The sequence below is a fragment of the Oncorhynchus kisutch genome, linkage group LG28 (assembly GCF_002021735.2).
Source record: "Oncorhynchus kisutch isolate 150728-3 linkage group LG28, Okis_V2, whole genome shotgun sequence".
Taxonomy (NCBI): domain Eukaryota; kingdom Metazoa; phylum Chordata; class Actinopteri; order Salmoniformes; family Salmonidae; genus Oncorhynchus; species Oncorhynchus kisutch.
In genome coordinates this window covers 7,505,265-7,526,688 of record NC_034201.2, presented here as the reverse complement: position 1 = coordinate 7,526,688, position 21,424 = coordinate 7,505,265, and the positions used below count along the sequence as shown (strand labels likewise).

The window sequence follows — 21,424 nt, the reverse complement described above, 5'->3', positions numbered from 1 at the left end:
CCCTCTGCCGGGCATTTTCCTCCCCAATGTGCTTTCACTCGCCAACAAAACCGACCAGCTACAACTTCTGTCCCAAAAAAAAAAAATATTCACCCTGTGAATTTGCCTCTGTCATTCTGGCCGGAGTCTACATTGCGCTGAGCCCCTGTACACATACAGTGCAACAGCTACTGGTTGATCAGACGCAGATCACGGAGTTGGAAAGGAAGTACCCGGATTCTACTATGAATATCATGGGGATTTTAACCACACCAGCGTGTAGTTAACCACACAGGAGCGTCCCAGATACAAAGAATTTGTGAAATGTTCAACGAGGCAAGAAACAATTCTGGACCCTGTTTACAGCACTATTAAATGGGCGGTACTGGAGCGCTAAATCTATGTCCAAAAGGCTCCTTAACAGCTTCTTCGCCCAAGCTATAAGACTGCTGAACAATTAATCAAATTGCCAGTATTTGCATTGACCCCCCCCCCCCCTCCCCTTTTATTCTGCTGCTACTCGCTGTTTGTCTATGCATAGTCATTTTACCTCTACCTACATGTACAAATGACCTCAAAGACCTCTAATAACCTGTACCCCCGGACATTGATTTGGTACCGGTACCCGCTGTATATAGCCTTGTTGTTATTTTATTGTGTTACTTTTTTTTTACCTTAGTTTATTTAGTAAATATTTTCTTAAATGTATTTTCTTAAAACTGCATTGTTGGTTAAGGGCTTGTAACTAAACATTTCACGTTAAGGTCTACACCTGTTGTATTCGGCGCATGTGACAAATACAATTTGATTTGATAGAGACCAAGAAAAAGCTCCCATCAGGAATTAAGGTAGCCAAACAGCAGTACAAAGACAGGCTAGAGCAACAGTTATCCAGCAACAACTGTACGTCTGTCTGGATAGGACTGAAACAAATGACCAAATACAAACCTAAATGCCCTTCAATCACCAGGACAATGCCTCCTCCACCTACCCCTACTTGCCACTTCACCCTCACCCATCTACCCCACCCCTGCCATCCCAGGAATCCCCCACTCCCCCTCTGTCCCCCCAGGCTGCCCCCACCCCCCTCCTCCACCCCTGGTCATCACAGAGCAGGAGGTCAACAGACTCTATAGGAAACAGAACAGCAGGATAAGGTCTCTCCAGCCACACTTAAGCACTGCGCTGACCAGCTCTCCTCTGTTTTCACTGACATTTTCAACCATTCACTAGAGCAATGCACTGTTCCTGCCTGTTTCAAAACTTCCATCATTGTTCCAATCCCCCCCAAAACGTTGGGATTTAATATATATATATTAAAAGTAATCCATTCCATCCAGTGTAAGTAACATTGTAATATTGAATGAAAAATCAAATGAACCATCTGGTGAACGTTCCAAGGCCGGAGGCTTGCTGTAGTGGCAGTGCTCTGTCAGTTAAAAAAAAACGTATATTTGACCTGGCTGTGATACCCCACCAGTCATTGAACCTCACACCCACCCTGTCAGGCCTGGGTGAGACAGATCGGGGGACAGACAGACAGACAGCTAACCGTCGGCATCGGTTTTCCCTCTCAATTCAGATATTGAAATGTAGGCCTACAGTTTTTTTAGCAGTTAGCTCTACCTGCCATGGAGAATATCTGGATGACTTGAGTAGAATTGATAAGAGGTGAGTTCCTGTTAAAACTATTAACTAGCTCGTTAGCTGATAACAGTCAAAGAGCTTTCTAATTGGTGATATATAGCTAGCTTTCTCATGAAACAGCACCACAAATAACGTTACTGCCTTTGACCACAACATCAACTTCTTCGCCTTGCTAGCTAGCTTAGCTAACTGTTACTCTCTAGAAGCATAGGAAATTCTGAGGTGATTCTGTTTTAGTAGCTAGCTAGCTAAGTTTGCTTACTACCATGTGGATGAAGATCTTTCAGCCAACCAGATAGCTAACGTTATGTCAAAGCAGATTTAAAATAAATAACGTTTAGCTAAAACAACACAATTTGTTTAGCGAGCTAGCTACTTGAGGCGAATCATTCACCAATTGGAACTAACAGTTAACGTTAGTACTGTAACAAGCAAGCACCTCTTTCTAGCGTTTAGCTAGCTAGCTCGCTTATTGATTAACCAATAAGTTATTGATTAACCAACCGATTTTTTTTCTCACCCAAACTGTTAACCTAAATCCAATGACATGGTGACATTTGTTATAGATTTCACGTTCACGTTAGTTGACATCTCAACCAAATGTAAATCAAAACTAGACCCAGTGAGTGCCCAGTGAGTTGAGGCTCAGACTGCTCTCAACTCCACATGCTGTTGGGCTTAAGTTACTGTTTGTCCTTTACCCTACAAATGAACACATGTCAAATAATTAACTCCGTTCAATGACTGGTACCTTGTATTTTGTTTTAGACATCATGACTGTGTAACGTTAACGGTACTGTCAATGAAGGAAGTAACTACATTTGGTTGCAGATATGGCAAAGCAGCAGACATACTGTATCAAGGCTTCTTAATAAGAGAGACAATGTTGGAGACTGAGGAATGCACCAAGGGGTGTTTCCCCCCCCATTCTACCAGTGAGCACTTCACTATTGATGATGTTGACGTTCTCAACGCCCCCAACCCACCACTTCCCTTCTCGCACCCATTTCACCCAGAGCCTTGGATGGGATGTGAGCCAAATAGAAACATGGAGATTGGTGAGCAGTTGTTGTAGCAGAATATAGGCGAATAAATGTGTTGTCTGAGTGAGCAGTAATGAATTGAAGAACGATAATGCCATCCCTATTTGTGTTAGTTTTATGTTTGAGTATTAGCTAGGTGTGCTTACCTATATGCCTTTTTCTGCAATATCACTTTAGATAACACCTCTGGTCCTGTCATCGTGGGAGAGGGCTCTCTGTTGGAGCCATTTTCATTGACAGTACCTGTCAGGTCTTCACCTTATGAGTGTACGCTCTGTCATAAGATGTTTGGAACAGCCAACACACTCAACAAACATTTACTGACCCACCAACAGGAAAGACCACATGTTTGCCCCATCTGCCAACGAGCATTTAAACGTCATGATCACCTGTGAGTCATATCCCCTCACTCTAGAAGCAATAATGATGTATTAACAATTACACTGAGTGTACAAAACATTAGGAACACATTTTTCTCTCAGAACAGACCCAATTCGTCAGGGCATGGACTCTACAAGGTGTTGAAAGTGTTCCACAGGGATGCTGGCCCATGTTGACTCCAATGCTTCCCACCGTTGTGTCAAGTTTACTTGATGTCCTTTGGGTGGTTGACCTTTCTTCATACACATGAGAAACTCTTGAGCGTGAAAAACCCAGCAGCATTGCAGTTCTTGACACTACTACCAAACCCCGTTCAAAGGCAGTTAAATATTCAGACTTGCCCATTCACCCTCTGAATGGCACACATACACAATCCATGTATCAATTGTCTCAAAGCTTAAAAATGATTCTGTAACCTGTCTCCCCTTCATCTATACTAATTGGATGTACCATGTGACATCAATAAGGAATCATAGCTTTCACCTGGTCAGTCTATGTCATGGTAAGAGCAGGTGTTCCTAATGTTTTATACACTCGTATGTTTTTTGATAACAGTCATTTGACATTTCAATGCCCTGATGAAAATGATAACATCTCTCTGCAGCAATGGCCATATGTTGACCCATCAGAAACGCAAGCAGTTCCGATGTGCTGAACCTGGGTGCCAGAAGAGCTACTGTGATTCTCACTCCCTGAAGCGCCACTATATCTCTCAGCATGGTCTCCCGCCCATGTCCCAAAGCCCCCCGAACCCAAGCCACCCAGCCCACTCTGCTACTACCCAGTGGGAGCACGTGGATAGTGCTGCATATTTGGGAGGCTCGAAAGCTCACTGTAATTACCGTCCCATGTTCCTGACCCAACCCAAACCGACATCAGACACTCAACAGAAGGTCGCTGATTACTCTGGCTTTTTCAGCTTCAACAGTTACAAGGGGTTTGCTCCTCCAAGTGGCTTACAACTGAACAACTACTCAGAGCAGAACATCTCTCAGTCAAGGCCTATCTTAGTCCTGGACACCTGGATGCAGCAGTCTGACAAAGGTCCTTGTAGTGAGTGCCCAGGCGAATTAAATCCACCCCAGTGGGCCCCCGAGCCTAGTAACATCACTGCTACTTTACCATCACTACTTCCTGGAGTGGAAGGCCCAAGTCCTCATGGCTGGGAGAGTGTAGTTGACTTCCCTGTATCTGACCTCCAAGTTCTTGAAGAAATGTTGTCCTGTCATCCCTGTAGTGAGGCTGGTAACCGAGAGTGTTTAGTGAAGACAGCGTCCCCGGAGAAGAGCTACTCTCCATCTAAGCAGGAGCAGTCGATTTATGGCCAGATGAACTCGGATGGGAAACCCCAAGTTAACACTCAGCTGCAATCTTTTGAACCAACAGCAAGCTCAGATTCCAGTGTAACATCTATGTCGTTTCCCAACACTGTTTTCATCCACTCAAGCTCAGGTCTTCCAAACAAGCCCAACCCAGTCCCACCTATCCCGCCGCCACCAGCCATCGTCCTACCCTGCCTCTACAGTGTGCAGAAGTCAGAGACTTGTAATACAAAGAGCGACAGTAAGAGAAAGAGAGAGAGGAGGAAGAAGGGGAGGACTGTAGAGCTTCCTGCTCCACCTCTCCCCACACCTCGCCCCACCTCTCTCCTGGCTCCCCGACGTCCCCGCCCTCGGCCACACTACCTCGTCTCCCCAAGCCAGGTGGCTATGGCCTCTTTTAGCTCAGACAGCAACCCTCGGCAGACCTTCCAGGTATGTGCACTACTAGCAGTGCTCAACAATTGAACACTTGCCAGTTTGTTTATCAATACTGTATTTATAATATTTCTATATTCCCCCGTACAGGGAAGAAATGTCAGTGTGCCAGGAGAGGGACAACAGTGTAGTGACGGGTAATGATGAATAGAAATAAAAATACACTGTTTCATGAGCTGAAATATAAGATCCTAGAAATTTTTCATACTTACAAAAAGCTGATTTCTCGCAAATGTTGTGCACATTTGTTTAAATCCCTGTTAGTGAGCATCTCTCCTTTGTCAAGATAATCCATCCACCTGACAGTATGATCGTTACACAGATGCACCTTGTGCGGGGGACAATTAAAGGCCACTCTAAAATGTGCAGTTCTGTCACAACACAATGCCACAGATGTCTTTAAGTTTTGAGGGAGCGTGCAGTTGGCATGCTGACTGCAGGAATGTCTCTGTTGCCAGAGAATTGAATGTTTAATTTCTCTACCATAAGCCGCCTCCAACGTCGTTTTAGAGAATTTGGCAGCACGTCCAACCAGCCTCACAACCGCAGACCATGTGTATGGCTTCGTGTGGGCGAGCGGTTTGCTGTTGTCGACGTTGTGAACAGAGTGCCCCAAGGTGGCAGTGGGGTTATGGTATGAGCAGGCATAAGCTACAGACAACGAACACAATTGCAATTTATCTAGATCCTCAGGCCCATTTTTTATTTTTCTGTATCTGAACGACAGATGCATATCTGTATTGCCATTCATGCGAAATCCATAAATTAGGGCCTAATTCATTTATTTCAATTGATTGATATCCTTATATGAACTGTAGTAACTCAGTAAAATCAATGAAATTGTTGTATGTTGTGTTTATATTTTTGATCAGTAGAGATTGGCCTCTTAACTGCTGGCCTTCTTCCCATAGGATATTCCCTAGCTCTCACAAGACAGAACAGAGCTACAAGGCCAGGTCCTCAAGTAGACCATGTGCACCCTCTATTAAAATGGAACCTTACTCTCCAGAGGTAACAGCCATATTATTATTTACATTATGATATTATTAAACATTAGTCATCTTGGGGCGCTATATTTATTACATGTCCAGATGTCAAGTAAGCACAAGTGTCTTTTTTGTAAGTACAAACTTTTGTCATTACAGACTCTATGTCTATTTGTGCCTATGATGTTTCCTGTAGCCTGGAGAGAGAGCACCACAGACTCCGAGGTCTCCATCTAGAACAGAAGACATGCCTCTGTCTCCTTTGGTCATCCCTGTTTCAGTTCCAGTCTCTGCGAAGACTGATCCTGACACTCCTTCATCACTCAATGTAAGTATAGGAAAAAAGAGATCAGTACAACGGTCAGTGCCTTCTTAAATAATTACTTGAACACTGATAACCCCCCTGTGGTTGGTTGTGTGGCAGGCAGAGAACCCTCAGAATGGTTCAGGGAGGTCAAAGAGGAGCCGGCATCTTGACTTCATGAAGACTCTGATCATTCCTCCCCCCATGCTCCCACAGCCGTCCCCACGGAGGCTCCTAGGCGAGGAGGGTGGGGGTGCTCCCTGGTGTCGTGCAGCAGGCGGCTACCCCAGTCAGCTACGCTCCCCCATGTACCTGGCAGACCACCTGCTCAACCCCAGCTTCCAGCCTCCTCCTTACACACCCCCACCCATGCTGAGCCCCCTACGCCCAGGGACCGGCCTGTACTTCAGCACAGTGCCTTGGCTTCACCCCGGCCCTCCTCTGCCCAGCAGCTACACCGCCTCTTTGGGTTTGTTTTTCGCGTTAGGAAGTATCTTCCCAGGTTCAGAGTTTTGCCACTGAAATACATGAAGAACTTTATATTTTATGGCTTCTGCTTTTCAGATGGAGCTGATGGAATCTCCTTGATGATGGACGACACAGTGGTCAACATAGAGCCGTACGTTTCTCTCTGAAGTGTGTTCAGCCAAAGCTTTAGTGTTACAATTCATGAGAGTCAGTCTGTCTATATACGGTGCATTTGGAAATTATTCAGACCCCTTGACTTTTTCCACATTGTTACATTACAGCCTTATTCTGAAATTGATTAAATATGATTTTTTTCCCTCATCAAACTACACATAGTACCAAATAATGCCAAAGCAAAAATTGGTTTAATTTTTTTAACTAATTTATAAAAAATATTTAAAAAAAACTTGAAATATCACATTTACGTAAGTATTCAGACTCTTTACTCAGTACTTTGTTGAAGCACCTTTGGGAGCGATTACATTCTTGAGTCTTCTTGGGTATGACGCTACAAGCTTGGTACACCTGTATTTGGAGAGTTTCTCCCATTCCTCTCTGCAGATCCTCAAGCTCTGTCAAGTTCGATGGGGAGCGTTGCTGCACAACGATTTTCAGGTCTCCAGAAATGTTAGATCGGGTTCAAGTCTGGGCTCTGGCTGGGCCACTCAAGGACATTCAGAGACTTGTCCCGAAGCCACTCCTGCGTTGTCTTGGCTGTGTGCTTAGGGTCGTTGTCCTGTTGAAAGTTGAACCTTCACCCCAGTCTGAGGTCTTGGGTACTCTGGGGCAGGTTTTCATCAAGGATCTATCTGTACTTTTCTCCGTTCATCATTGCCTCAATCCTGACTAGTCTCCCAGTCCCTGCCGCTGAAAAACATCCCCACAGCATGATGCTGCCACCACCATGCTTCACAGTAGGGATTGTGCCAGGTTTCCTCCAGATGTAAATCTTGTCATTCAGGCCAAAGAGTTCAATCTCAGTTTCAACAGACCAAAGAATCTTGTTTCTCATGGTCTGAGAGTCTTTCTGTGCCTTTTGGCAAACTCCAAGCGGGCTGTCATGTGCCTTTTACTGAGGAGTGGCTTCCGTCTGGCCACTCTACCATAAAGGCCTGATGGTGGAGTGCTGCAGAGATGGTTGTCCTTCTGGAAGGTTCTCCCTTCTCCACAGAGGAACTCTGGAGCTCTGTCAGAGTGACCATTGGGTTCTTGGTCACCACCCTGACCAAGGCCCTTCTCCGATTGCTCAGTTTGGCCAGGCGGCCAGCTCTAGGTCTTGGTGGTTCAAAACTTCTTCCATTTAAGTATGATGGAGGCCAGCCACTGTGTTCTTGGGGATCTTCAATGCTGCATAAATGTTTTGGTGCCCTTCCCCAGATCTGTGCCTCGACACAATCCTGTCTCGGAGCTTTACGGACAATTCCTTCGACCTCATGGCTTGGTTTTTGCTCTGACATGCACTGTCAACTGTGGGACCTATATAGACAGGTGTGTGCCTTTCCAAATCATGTCCAATCAATTGAATTTACCACAGGTGGACTCCCAAGTTGTAGAAACATCTCACAGATGATCAATGGAAACAGGATGCACCTGAGCTCAATTTCGAGTCTCAGAGCAAAGGGTCTGAATTACTTATGTAAATACGTTGTTTTGTTTTTGTAAATTTGCCAACATTTCTAAAACTCTGTTTTCGCTTCATCATTAGGGGGTGATGTGTGTAGATTCCTGAGGATTTGTACCTATTTGAGAATAAGGCTTTAACGTAACAAAATGCGGAAAAGGCCAAGTGGCCTGAATACTTTCCGAAGGCACTGTATAAGGAGCCTGTGTGATTTCCAGGAGAATCAACGTGGGCCAACGTTTCCAGGCTGAGATCCCACCCATTCGTAACCTGCTTCTAATGCTATATGATGAGCACCCTGCTCAGCTTGTCTGGGCTCCATGGGGAGACATATCCAGCAACGTGGAAACACAAAAAGGGGGTGTGTTTCTCTTTTTAACGATCACACACACACACACACACACACGGTTGTACTATATATTGGTATGAGCTACTGTATTGGTAGTACAATTGATACTAGGTTGAATATATGCAGGTTAGGATAACATAATAATTCCAGTTTGAAAATAGACAAATTCATGGGACCAGCACCGTTGCTGATTCTACAGGATTAGCATTGAAAACATGACCCGCGGTCGGGGAATCAAGTAATAAAGATGCTGTAGATAATTTTTTAAACTTTGAAATGAATAGAATGACAGTAAAGCAGTTATGATATGTGTTTGCTGAGTCACTTGCTGAGTCACTTTTGCTGAGTCACTTCCAGCAATTTTAGCTCGCATTGCTGGTCCCATTGTTTAGAATTCTTCCGCATTCATGCAAGGAGTTATGGGATATTAGAATTCTCTTGTCCTAACTTGGGTATCTTCAACCTAGACCTGATGTCGACATGAAATGTGAGAGGTGACTTGTCGTCTTGACTGTTTTTCCAGTGACTAAACTGATAGACTTGTGCTGTTCCAGCGTGCTGCCAGGAGGGGGCACCAACACAGAGCTGGCCCTCCACTGTCTGCATGAGGTGCAGGGAGACATTCTGGTGAGCAGTACAACAGTATGGTACCTGAGCTCAGCTCAAATTGAAGACAATGTTGATTCTTAATAACTTATGGTATACGTCGTGTGTTGTGTCCTTAGGCTGCACTTGATTTACTGTTAGTCAGGGGAGACTTCCGTTCCTCAACACACCCTTTGTGTGACTATCACTACCCAGGTACCCAATTTGATACTCTGAAAAGTGGAATGAAGATAAACGAGTTATGAATATTGACGCACATTTCAAGACTATTCAATTATGTTCTTTGATGTTTACATGTTTAGTTCAAGCCATGCAGTACATGCTACTAATACTTTAACTTCTCGTCATAAAACTGTCATAAAACCTATGGCTGACAGGTTCAGATGATTGGAGTCCTCAAGAGAAGAAACTATTTCGTAAAGCGCTGCTCACCCATGAGAAGGACTTCCAGCTTATTCACAGTGTGGTAAGAGAATCATGATATTGAAATGCCCAAATACACTGACTGTACAAAACATTAAGAACACCTTCCTAATATTGAGTTGCAACCCCATTTTTGCCCTCAGAACAGTCTCAATTTGTCGGGGCCTGAACTCTACAAGGTGTCAAGCATTCCACAGGGATGCTGGCCAATGTTGACTCCAATGCTTCCCACAGTTGTGTCAAGTTGACTGGATGTCCTTTGGGTGGTGGACCATTCTTGATACACATAGGGAAACTGTTGAGCGTGAAAAACCCAGCAGCATTTCAGTTCTTGACACAAACCGGTGCGCCTGGCACCTACTACCATACCCCGTTAAAAGGCACTTAAATATTTTGTCTTGCCCGTTCACCCTCTGAATGGCACAGACACACAATTGATGTCTCAATTGTCTCAAGGCTTAAAAATGCTTTAACCTGTCTCCTCCCCTTCATCTTCATTGATTTGAAGTGGATTTAACAGGAGACATCAATAAGGGATCGTAGCTTTCACCTGGATTCACCTGGTCAGTCTATGTCATGGAAAGAGCAGGTGTTCATGTTTTGTACACTCAGTGTATACTTGTAATGTCGTGCTGCCATTGGACAGGGTATAGACAGAGAAGGAAGACTGAAGAAATGGCATTGACCTGACAGTTGTCTCACACTGAAGTTACAGACTAAGTCCGTGACGCAGTGTGTGGAGTACTACTATGCAATGAAGAAGCTCAAGAAGTTCAAGCAACGCAGTCGAGGATCAGACAAAAAGGAAGCAGTTGGTGAAGAGCTTGTGAGTTTAGTGTAGTATAGTATTGTGTATAGTATTGTATTGTAAAATATGTATCAAACCTCCTTTACAGTACAAACAGTTATGTCAAACATGTCGGCCAATATTTTCCTGTGAAATAATTTACACTTCCTGTATATCAGCAGATGGAGTCACCTGGCTGTTGTGAGGACAACCATGTGGGACGGAGAGTGCCCAGGAGGACACTTACTAAACCAGGGAACAGGACTAAAGGGGTACAGGAGGAGCAGACTACCACAGGAGGTGCTTTGGAGTACATCTGTCGAGAGTGTGGGCGGTCAGTTGAACTTCACTAAAACGATGCCAGGGACACATCACAATGATATCGCAAAACATTGCTGTCTTGTTGAGCATTCCCTCGGTTAATTAATCCAGGATGGCATATTGACCCCCCTACCCCTCTATTTCTGAGCACCTTTGATCATTCTCACGTCATCATAGTGACATGTAAAATTCTATCCCCCTCCAGGGTATTTGACAAGGTGAAGAGTCGTAGTGCTCATATGAAAACCCACCGGCAGCAGGAGAGGGAGTGGCTGACCAGGTATGTCTGGCCTATGGGCTGCCCTGCAGACAACCCTCATCAAGGAGATCCCGGCCAGGACTCTGCCAAGGTGCCTTTACTCTACTGTACGAGAGGAATCCTCTATAGTACATAGTGGTGAGCACAGGACTGTTTCAGTTACTGGCAAGTCAAGTATACGTCAATCTTACACATGACCGAAATTCACTCACTATGGATTCATATTGGCAGGTATTTATTGAAAATCACTTTAAAATAATGTTTACCTAAAGAAAGCAACAACAATTGACGTTTTTTTCTCTCCAAAAAACACACCCTACTTTACTATAAGGTTTAGAACTTTATGTGATGTTGCATTCATGTTCCTTTGTCATTCTCTGTTGTTGGACAACACGTTCTGTTATTGTTGGTTCACATTGTCCTAAAGTTTCTAAACAGCATGCTCTTTTTAAGCAACCTGAAATCCTTGCTAAAATATCCTGTGGTTTTAATTACATTTGTATCAATATGAAAGCCAAAGTTTGCCTGGTATGCTCAATTGAATAATCCATTGTAAAATAATTCAGTTATTATATGAGTTATTACTCTTTGTAAACAACAACAAGACATTGACAATTGGTCATAAAAAAATGCATATGAATCAGGGTTAGATCCTGGGCAGCTGAGAACAGAGAATGTATTTACTGAACTGTGGCCCGCTCCTCACAAACAGTTTTGGCCTGAGTTTAACACTTCTGTATTGGATCTTGTGTTATGTTCTTTAAGTAAAAATTCTTGATGAACAATCCACTAGTTCAGAAAGAGTACGGGCTTTACCTGACTGGCATGTCCTCTATGTGAGAGTGTTGATGAAAGTTAAACTTGTTGTCTCACTCAGGTGTTGTTTTAAAATAAATGTGTTTGTCTGAACAATGTTGTTTTCAACCATTCCTTTAATTACAACAGTTTTTCCACAGTTAGTGTTTGAGACATTTCTCATTTCTAAATCGACATCATGCTGCAATTACTGTACAAGCTTTTCATTTGAACCAGTGTTTTTACTTTATGCAAACCAAGGATAACATGCATTTCTGTTGCCATTCAGCAAGAGTGACCGTACATCTACAACTTCTCACACATTTACACATAGGCTACATATTTTTGAAAGCACTTTACAATGATGTATGATGTAAATCACAACTCAAATGTAGATATGTTGGCCAGACACTATTTTACATGTAAATACAGACGCCACACAAGTGTGGCTTTGAGTCCAGTAGCTGAATTATTTGCTTTGCCTTGTCGTTGATTTTTCAAACTCTGTATCCAAGATGAATTGAAGTCAGATAAATCTTGGCCATGAATGGATAGATCTTTTCTCAAGAGTCCTATGCACAACATAGTTCTTTACTTTATAAAATAAGGTATGTAGACTGATCACAACTTCTCCCCACCCACCCAAGCCTTGCTCTCATAGGACACTAAAGACTGATACAGAGTCTGCTTGGCTCCATTCCTGTCACTGCCCCTCTCTTCATGCCCTGTAGACCCTCCCATCAGTTTCTCCACATAGTCACTGTTCTGGTGAAGGAATAGAATATGATCTAAATGCTGGGGCCCCAGAATGGCCCTGCGTTGAGCAACAGTAGTCTCTCTAGGAGCAAAGGCCCTGTCTGCAGGCACAGCAGTAGCAGGGATAGCCAGAAATGTGCGGGCAAGTCTGGCCACGGCAGGGAAGCGATGCTCCTTAGAGCGCCACCAGTGGAGAGGTGACAGGCTGCGTTTGCACAGCGGCTCTGCAATGTAGTTCTCCAGCTGTTGGTGGATCTCAGGCATTCGCTCAGTGGGATCCTCTCCAAGCAGTATGTCGTACATGCTTTTGGGCACATGACTCACTTGCCTATAAGCAGGGGGCTGCAGGTCTCCTTTTAACAGGCTAGACAGTCCTGCTACTCTCCTGGGACCATTTCCAGCACTGCAGCGTGAGCCTTCACCCAGTCCCTCTCCACTGACCTGTGACGGGGCAGTCTGGGACAGCCCCTTTAACTGTTGCTGCAGCACAATAATGTCCCCCTCTTCATTTGATTCACAGGACACAGGTGAATCCAGAGGAGCAATGGTTGACTGTGAGTGATCCAATCCCCGATTCCTCACTTCCTTTTCCCTTCCCTCTTCGCCATCCTCATCCTCGCCTCCTTTGTCACATTCTCTGCTCATTTCCTCCACCTCTATTTGTGCTTGAGCAGATAATAGTTCCTTGACCTTGTCGTGCAGCCTACTACGTGCATGTGGGCTGAGGAAGCGCAGCTCCTTAAACCTCGGGTCCAGGAATGAGGAGAGGACAGCAGGGCTGTCCAGTAAGGCTTCCTCTTCACCCAGTCTCCACTGTCGCTCCATCCCTGACCGCACCGTCTCCATTACTCCCCGAGCCACAGGGCAGCTGGTCTCTGCGATATGTTGCTCTAGGACACGAGATACACCATGCAGGCACGGCATAAGGGCAGAGATGGACAAATTGATGTCCTCGCTCAAGAAGGAGGCAGCGATGCGCACCGTCTTAAGAACTGGCACCAGTTCCTGGAGGAGGCGCCACTGGTGGTCCGCTAAATTTGGAGCAGCTTTCTGCTCCTCGAGAACGGAGCTCACCACCCACTTCAGCTCGAGCAGACTCTCACACATGTCGATAGCAGTTGCCCAGCGCCCTGGGTCATCCAGCACTAGACAAGCTCCTGCCTTATTCGCCGCCTCTGCCTTGTGGATCAGAGCGGCGGCAGCAGGTGCGTCATGCTGGAAATGTGAGATAATCCTGCGGGCCTCTACAAGAGCCTGTCTGACAGGTTCCATCCATAGTCCGTCCTGGATGCAGAGTTCGAGGGCTTCCCCTGCACAGTGTAACGCTACCCAGCCTTCTGGGAGATCCTGAGGTGATTGGTGTGGTCCAGCAGTACGATTAACTTTTTCTTTCGGAACTCCCATATTCTCAGTCCCTCTGGCCTCTGAGATCCTGGGAGTGTCATGTACAACACAGAAAACAGAGCTCTGGGGAAGATGGAATTCAGAGAGAACTGCCTTCAGCGTGTCCCCAAATTGAATGAACCCTCTTTCACAAATCTTCTCCCTGATATCGGGCATGGGACAGGTCTGCAGCACACAACGGGCCAAGCGCCAGTCTTTGTCAACAAAATGTGCACTTACAGTGAAGAAGAGGCGACCGCCTGCTCCCACCGCACAACCTGCTACGGACTGCCAGTACTCAGTGCAAAGTGTTATGCCACGTGGAGCCAGGCCAGACTGAAGATACTGCTGCAGGTGCCGTTTCAGAACATCATAGTGATGCCAAAGAAGGCTGCCAAGCTGAGAGGGAGACGGCACTGGGTACTGTGGTTCTAAGTAGCTCAATAGAAGACGAAATCCCCTCTCCTCCACCACAGACAGTGGCTGCAAGTCCCTGTACACCATTTCCAATATTAGGTCAGTCAGAACTCCAGTACGCTTGCCATTGGATTCTTTGGTGGTGATACCACTACGGTTGGTATCACCAAAGTTGTTGTTCTCACTATATAGTAATCCAGCATTTGAGTTTGATGGTTCCAAATTTTGGCTGGTGACAGGGATTGCATTGGCACCGCCTCCTACATCTAGGGGAGGAGCACATGTGATTCGGGCACGTTTGGCCGTCCCTTGTTCAGGAGATAAGTCAGCATCCTGCTGCTCCTCTTTTACAACTATGTGCAAATCTGTCTGGAACATGCATGTGTTGGCTGTGGCAGATGTAGTAGAGATGTTGCAGGGGAATCCGGGCTGGGCCATTGGCTGTAGTGATGTAGCTGGAATCGGGGCCCCGGCCACTGCTGTGTTATCAAGTACAGGTGGCGCGTTGTCGCGTATATTATGTTTGCGGACAAGGTGCTCCCTCATAGTCGTAGTGCTGTTGTGAAAAGACAGCTGCCTCTTGCATATATTACACTCAACATACATCTCATTAAGTTGGATGTAGTAATTCCAAACGGTTGACTTGCGCCTATCCAGAACCAGTCCTGTTGCTCCCCGTTCGCCCCTTCTCCTCAAATTTGGGGCCAGACTGCTGGACAGGGGGTACCCTCGGAAATCCATGTTAGAGTTGTCGGAAATCACTGGAATGGAATATAAATAAAAAAAATTGTTCAGTGTTCGGTTAAATTGTGTTTTGTTACTTAGCTTCCAAATATTAAGATGTACAAATAATTGCCATATAACGCGATCAGTAGCCTACAGTAACAACAACAACTCATTCAAACGGGCACAGCAAACATGCACCAATTGTAGGATGATGATACACCATCATTAAAAAAAAATATATATATATTTTTAACTTTTACCCCCCTTCTCTCCCCAATTTCGTGGTATCCAATTGTTAGTAATTACTATCTTGTCTCATCGCTACAACTCCCGTACGGGCTCGGGAGAGACAAAGGTCGAAAGCCATGTGTCCTCCGAAACACAACCCAACCAAGCCGCACAGCTTGTTGACACAGCGCGCCTCCAACCCGGAAAACACCGTACACCTGGCTACCTTGGTTAGCGCCCACTGCGCCCGGCCCGCCACAGGAGTCGCTGGGATATACCATCATTTTTGGCATGCATTGAGATTTTCCTTTCTATATATATCAAAACAGAATAACGATCTCAAGATGTTCTCCTGACTGAAATATTTTCACCGCCAAGGAGTTTGAGGTTCCTAAACTCCTGGGCTGTCTCAATTCAGACTAGGGACCGTTGATCACCTGAGATAAACAATTATGTCCAACCAGCCACTAATTATCTAGAGTACAGAATAATTTGAATATGAAAAATAAAACATTCATACAAATATAAGAACCCCACGTGAATACCTTCATAAAATTACGGCGCCCGTTGTTTCTCTATCAACAGCTGTAGACCTTTGACCCGTAAAATATGAAATACTTTGGGATATAGTCAAACGTTCATGCGCTCCAGATAAGCTCTTAAAAACGAGAAACCGTCAAATAACCATATACAATTTTGCCCAAATGAACGCATATATGATATCCTAAAATAGCTTTGTTTTTTTCCCCCGCAAATGGTATTGCAAGCGTATATTGCTGTGATGGTAGGAAAAGCTTTGCTCACAATGAGAACAGTAGACTGTGCTTTTTTAGCATCCAATTTAAAGCCAAAACGTCTATGTAAACTTCAACTGAGTGGTTGATAGTCATCCATTGTTTGTAGTAATATTTCGGTGATAGGCGCAATGACACAAATGTAATCCAGAACTATTCTTCATACAACAACGTATCACAGCAGGAGCGTATTCATTATGGAAACGGTTTACGAAACAAATGGTACGAAATGGGAGTTGTCCAATAGAAACTGTCGTTTGTGGTTTCCGTTTGTAGTAAACGGAAGCAATTTGCAACAGACGAAACACCCAGTGTTGCCTACCATCACGTGTTTTTATGACATATCACCTGATTTGTACTTCCGGCTTCAGTGTGACGTGACGGTATAATAACAACGGATGTGACGCGTTGCTAAATGTAAATACAGAGCTTACTGTGGTCTGCATTGGATACCACGTACAATTTCCAGAGCTAACGAAGAATAAATTGTTTAAAAAATATGGATAATTCTGGGAAAGAGAAGGAGGCTTTGGCTCTCATCGCTGAGGCTGATAAAAAGATGAAATCCTCACGAGGATTTGGGGCTTTGTTCGGGTATGTGCCAAATAAGTTTAGCTATCCTAGTTAGCTTATTTGATTTGTATTAGCTAGCTACGACTAATTCCGATCACCATCCCATATGTATTTTAACATCAAAGTATGGACCTACGAAAGTACTCACCTAAGAATAATTATATATACGGTGACAACGTTGGCTAGCTAGCTATGCTACACCAAATTGTGAGCCACAGGGAGTATTCAGTCAAATATTCCCTTCTCATCTAGCCTGGCTATATCAGTGTTCCTTGTTCGTTCATTGCCATGCCAAACATGTTTAGTATTGATATGTAGTATTCGTAAGGTCTAAACGGCATTATCTGTGTATTTCTCCAGAGGTTCATCCCGGAAATATGAGGAAGCGTGTGACATGTATGTGAGGGCAGCAAACATGTTCAAAATGGCCAAAAATTGGAATGGTAAGATTTGGTTCGAGTTTTATAGTGGACATTTAGAACGAGAGGGATTATGTTGGATGTAACCAACCTAATATTGGTTCACATTTTGTTCCAGCTGCTGGTAACGCATTCTCCCAAGCAGCACACCTCCATCTGCAGATGGACAACAAACTTGATGGAGCCATCAACTTACTTAATGCAGGCAATGCTTTCAAAAAAGCAGACCCACAAGGTACATCCCATTTTACTAAAGAGATTACAATTGCATTATCAAAATTATAGTTGGGTTTATGGAACAGACATTACATATAAATTGTATTATATCCTCAATTGTTGAACAATTTGTGCCACTGTGTATGCCCTATTAGTGGTCACCAACCTTTTCTGAGTCAAGATCACTTTCCGAGTCAAAATGCATGCTGCAATCTACCACTCTGATTTTTAATTAACATGACTTTAAAAAATGTAAGCCTATGCAACAATAACCAATTAAAAACAGTACTGTAGCGATGAGGTTTGCAGTAAGCTATAGGCTCAATACATTATCACCACATACTGGCTTTGCTTTAATTTACCTGCCAATGCATTGTTGTTCGTGACATTTAAAACAATTATATTTCAAAATTTGAGGTATGCTATATGATCACACCGGTAATAGATATATTTTTGTATTACTTGTGAGGCACAGCTGAGTGAGCATACATTTAAATAATTTTACTGGGCTGATGGTGCCTGCATCTGATGGTCAGTCTCAGCGGAGGGAGAGAGCAGTAGACTGAGGGTCCGTCTCTCAACATCCCTCCGCTCTCCCTTTCCTCCACTGACCAAAAAGGGACACCGTCTTCCAGCTGATGGCGAAACTCTGCCCCATGCACAAATTCATGTTACTCATATGAACAGAGAAAGTGAAATATTCCTTGGAAAAAAAATAATAATAACTACACAAGCCTATAGATACACTTTCCTACTCATTCATTACTGCTGCACTGCCTGTTGTAATGCTGAGTGGAAATAGAAAGAACGTGCATTTTATAAAAGTGTTGACAGTGCTGAGTAAGAACTTAAACATGAACTCACTAATAAAAACAGCAGCTCTCTGCTGTGTTTGTTGACAGTCTCTCTAGTCATGGTTTTAAACGGTTTGAAATCTCAGTATGAATTTTGTGGTAGATTTATTTTATGCCTGCTACGTTACTGCAGACTCGGTCATCTGAGCAATCTGATTGGCCATGGGTGGCATAGTGCACTTGATTTCCTCTCCATGCCCACCGGGAAGGCAGAGTTTGTACCTTCAGACACATGAAATGGCAACAGTTTGCTTACCCGGCGTGCAGGGCAGCTGAATTGGCTGCACCTACCACCAACAGCCCAAGACTAATAAAAAAAATAGGAACACAAGGCTTTATCGTTGGGTTTTTTACTGCACTGTTTGGCGATCGACCGGTTGGCGACCACTGCCCTATTAGAATCCTACACTGAAGTTCCAAGGTAAACAGTGATTCCTGTTTGACTTCGATTCTATTTGAATGTACTTTTTTATCTCCACAGAGGCCATCAACTGCCTGAACCAAGCCATTGAAATTTACACAGACATGGTGAGAAGCTAGGAGTATTTCTGCATTTACTACACAGTAAAACACAGTAAAATTGTGCCTAGTGTTCAGGAGCACTAGCTGTATGGTGTTGATTATAATTTCACCTCTTCTGGTCTGCAGGGCCGTTTCACCATTGCAGCCAAACACCACATATCTATTGCTGAGATCTACGAGAGTGAGCTGTTAGACGTTGATAGGGTCAGTTACCAGAGCCTTATAGAGTGTTGTATCCTGTAATGTACTTTTTTTGTTGTTGATCTTTCACATTTCAGCCTTTGATATTAATAAGAGGCCATGACTAGTACATGTGCATCTTTAATCCACAGGCCATTGCTCACTATGAACAGGCAGCAGATTACTACAAAGGGGAGGAGTCAAACAGGTGTTTCAATGTTCTGGAATAATCTCTTATGGTTTTATTGGTCTATTCCATGCCACTTTTCACATTTCTTTTAGTGTTGTGTGAATGTCTTTTGAACTGATTATTTTCCTGCCAATCTAATTGTAGTGCTGCAAATAAGTGCCTTTTGAAAGTAGCCACCTATGCTGCCCAACTGGAACAGTACCAAAAAGCCATTGAAATTTATGAACAGGTGTGTATTTAACCATGCATGTGTATTAAATTACCAATTAACTGCTATAGTGGGCTTTCCCAATTACCTGTTTTATGAGTTTGTTTCATGTGATGCTTAGATCGGAACATATGCAATGGACAGCGTCCTGTTGAAGTATGGCGCTAAAGACCACTTCTTCAAAGCAGCTCTTTGTCACTTCTGTGTGGACATGCTTAATGCAAGGGTGAGTCTTTATTTTCCTCATACCTACACATCAACACTTTGCCTCTATGTAGTAGTTTTGACTTTGCTCTGATCTGTTGTCTACCGTCAGCTGTCTGTACAGAGATATGAGGAAATGTTCCCAGCCTTCTCAGATGCTAGAGAATGCAAACTGGTTAAGGTAGGTCTATTATCAAATCATGGGTCACTATGTTTGTGTGTTGTATTTCTGCTTTATTTTCTCTTTGAATGGCTTTAAATCTGAGTGGATATAAAAGCAAACATGACACATTTAATGAGGGATACGTATTGTGACGGTGTACAATAAAATGTCTTCTGCTGTAATTTTAACAGAAACTTCTGGATGCATATGAGGAACATGATGTGGATGCATTCACTGATGCGGTAGGTTTTTCTCATGCCATTCCATGATGACAGAATTTTATCTTTAAATTATGTTTGTCTATTAAACCAGTTCTCCTTCTCTAACAGGTGAAAGACTTTGACTCCATCTCAAGATTGGATCAGTGGAACACCACTATGTTACTTCGGATCAAGAAACAAATACAGGATGATGAGAGCGACCTTCGCTAATCCTTCCCCCTGCCAATCCATCAGAACACACCTGGAAGTTTACCGCTATATATATATATATATATATATTTTTCATGTCACATTCCTGAATAACTTTACATTTTTCTCTCTGGCTGGTCTCATCCTTTAATCACAGGCATTGAACCCTTTAAATGAGTGTTTCCTGTCTATCTATTAATCTCTGATGTGTTGTCAAGCAATTAGGGTCCTGGCCCAGACCCCAAAGATAAACTACTGGCAAAATCCTGTGTAGAATAGCACCAGGTAGATAATGAAGTGTAGCTATTAGCTATCCCATCCAAATAAGATGGATAATTACCTGAGACTAAACATTGTCGTGGTTTATTTCTTGTCATGTGTTGTTTTCTGTCACAGTAACTCCACGTCACTCTTAAAGTGCTCATACTTTTAGGTAATGTACGTCCTGGACATTTCCAGAGGCAACATTATATAGTACTGGAACAAACTGTCATGAACTGGTTTGTTAAACAGTGTTTCAGTTGTAAAATGTCAAGGCTTCTAATTTACTTATTTGAAGTATGTTGGGCATTGCTCAATGCTGCTCTTGTTTTAGACGATAGGAAAGTCTTCAGCCAAAGAAGTTTTTGTTGGGCATCTTATATTGGGTTTAGACTTTGGAAGAGATGGTAAACATTTTTCAACTCTGTAGAAGAGTATACATTATTTCAGAGGAGTCTGCTAGCAGCCATTCCCTTTTTAATTATTTATTGATCTCTTAAATGTTAACATGTTGAATTAATTATTCAATAGATACTATTTCTATGTTGTCATTCCAAAGGAAATCGCTTTAAATTCCCACACAGGGAGTTGGATTTACCTTAGTGCTATGGGTAGAACCAAGATTATTCCTAGCAGCCTGCCCATGTGCATAAAGGTGGTGGCTTATTACAATCTTGCACATAACCATTTTTATTTATTTCCCATCTTGATTATTCTTTGATTAAACATTTTGTTTTAAATGATAAAATGATATTGTGGCTTGATTTAATAAGAGGTAACGCAAAGTATACAGTTGATGTCGGATGTTTACATATGCTTAGGTTGGAGTCATCAAAACTCGTTTATCAACCACTCCACAAATTTCTTGTTAACAAACTATAGTTTTGGTAAGTTGGTTAGGACATCTACTTTGTGCAGGACACAAGTAATTTTTCCAACAATTGTTTACAGATATTTCACTTATTCACTGTGTCAATCAATTCCAGTGGGTCATAAGTTTACATACACTAAGTTGACTGCCTTAAAACAGCTTGGAAAATTCCAGAAAGTGATGTCATAGCTTTAGAAGCTTCTGATGGGCTAATTGACATAATTTGAGTCAATTGGAGGTGTACCTGTGGATGCATTTTAAGGCCGACCTTCAAAACTCAGTGCCTCTTTTCTTGACATTGTGGGAAAATCAAAAGAAATCAG

At 43.4% G+C, this 21,424-nt stretch overlaps 3 protein-coding genes across 8 annotated transcripts; 2 read left to right on the top strand and 1 right to left on the bottom strand.

The window, feature by feature from the left end:
- Positions 1-1,369: 1,369 nt before the first annotated feature.
- On the top strand, positions 1,370-13,859 carry LOC109872863 (zinc finger protein 541). 5 transcript variants are annotated; one of them, XM_031808115.1, is made up of 16 exons: positions 1,370-1,650; positions 2,458-2,684; positions 2,847-3,060; positions 3,655-4,804; positions 4,898-4,944; positions 5,719-5,818; positions 5,990-6,121; positions 6,314-6,566; positions 6,662-6,716; positions 8,405-8,547; positions 9,059-9,162; positions 9,261-9,336; positions 9,519-9,607; positions 10,274-10,390; positions 10,534-10,685; positions 10,878-13,859. In XM_031808115.1, the coding sequence occupies exons 2-16, from the start codon at positions 2,510-2,512 to the stop codon at positions 11,065-11,067; spliced, it is 2,997 nt and encodes a 998-aa protein (XP_031663975.1). In that variant the 5' UTR covers positions 1,370-1,650; positions 2,458-2,509; the 3' UTR covers positions 11,068-13,859. The 5 variants fall into 5 exon arrangements, with proteins under 5 accessions (XP_031663975.1, XP_020319834.1, XP_020319836.1 ...); XM_020464245.2 differs by having other exon boundaries at positions 6,218-6,566; XM_020464247.2 differs by having other exon boundaries at positions 1,371-1,650; positions 10,531-10,685.
- On the bottom strand, positions 11,846-16,340 carry LOC109872864 (zinc finger BED domain-containing protein 4). Of its 2 annotated transcripts, none has more exons than XM_020464251.2 (2): positions 15,782-16,340; positions 11,846-15,043 (listed from the first exon to the last, which is right to left on the bottom strand). In XM_020464251.2, the coding sequence occupies exon 2, from the start codon at positions 15,021-15,023 to the stop codon at positions 12,348-12,350; it is 2,676 nt and encodes an 891-aa protein (XP_020319840.1). In that variant the 5' UTR covers positions 15,024-15,043; positions 15,782-16,340; the 3' UTR covers positions 11,846-12,347. The 2 variants fall into 2 exon arrangements, with proteins under 2 accessions (XP_020319840.1, XP_020319841.1); XM_020464252.2 differs by having other exon boundaries at positions 16,041-16,314.
- A 47-nt stretch (positions 16,341-16,387) lies between these two features.
- On the top strand, positions 16,388-20,981 carry LOC109873128 (alpha-soluble NSF attachment protein-like). Its single transcript, XM_020464677.2, has 11 exons — positions 16,388-16,624; positions 16,964-17,046; positions 17,141-17,257; positions 18,574-18,620; positions 18,741-18,818; positions 18,947-19,002; positions 19,129-19,213; positions 19,314-19,418; positions 19,509-19,577; positions 19,751-19,801; positions 19,889-20,981. The coding sequence occupies exons 1-11, from the start codon at positions 16,530-16,532 to the stop codon at positions 19,988-19,990; spliced, it is 888 nt and encodes a 295-aa protein (XP_020320266.1). The 5' UTR covers positions 16,388-16,529; the 3' UTR covers positions 19,991-20,981.
- The last annotated feature ends 443 nt before the right edge of the window (positions 20,982-21,424 follow it).

Coding starts and splice junctions, on each gene's coding strand:
- LOC109872864 (XM_020464251.2), bottom strand. CDS start 15,023: ATGGATTTCCGAGGGTACCCCCTGTCCAGCAGTCTGGCCCCAAATTTG.
- LOC109873128 (XM_020464677.2), top strand. CDS start 16,530: ATGGATAATTCTGGGAAAGAGAAGGAGGCTTTGGCTCTCATCGCTGAG. Junction 17,047..17,140: donor AATGGCCAAAAATTGGAATG/GTAAGATTTGGT, acceptor ATTTTGTTCCAG/CTGCTGGTAACGCATTCTCC. Junction 18,621..18,740: donor TTGAAATTTACACAGACATG/GTGAGAAGCTAG, acceptor TCTGGTCTGCAG/GGCCGTTTCACCATTGCAGC.
- LOC109872863 (XM_020464244.2), top strand. CDS start 2,510: ATGTTGGAGACTGAGGAATGCACCAAGGGGTGTTTCCCCCCCCATTCT. Junction 4,945..5,718: donor GGACAACAGTGTAGTGACGG/GTAATGATGAAT, acceptor TTCTTCCCATAG/GATATTCCCTAGCTCTCACA. Junction 9,337..9,518: donor GTGTGACTATCACTACCCAG/GTACCCAATTTG, acceptor TATGGCTGACAG/GTTCAGATGATTGGAGTCCT.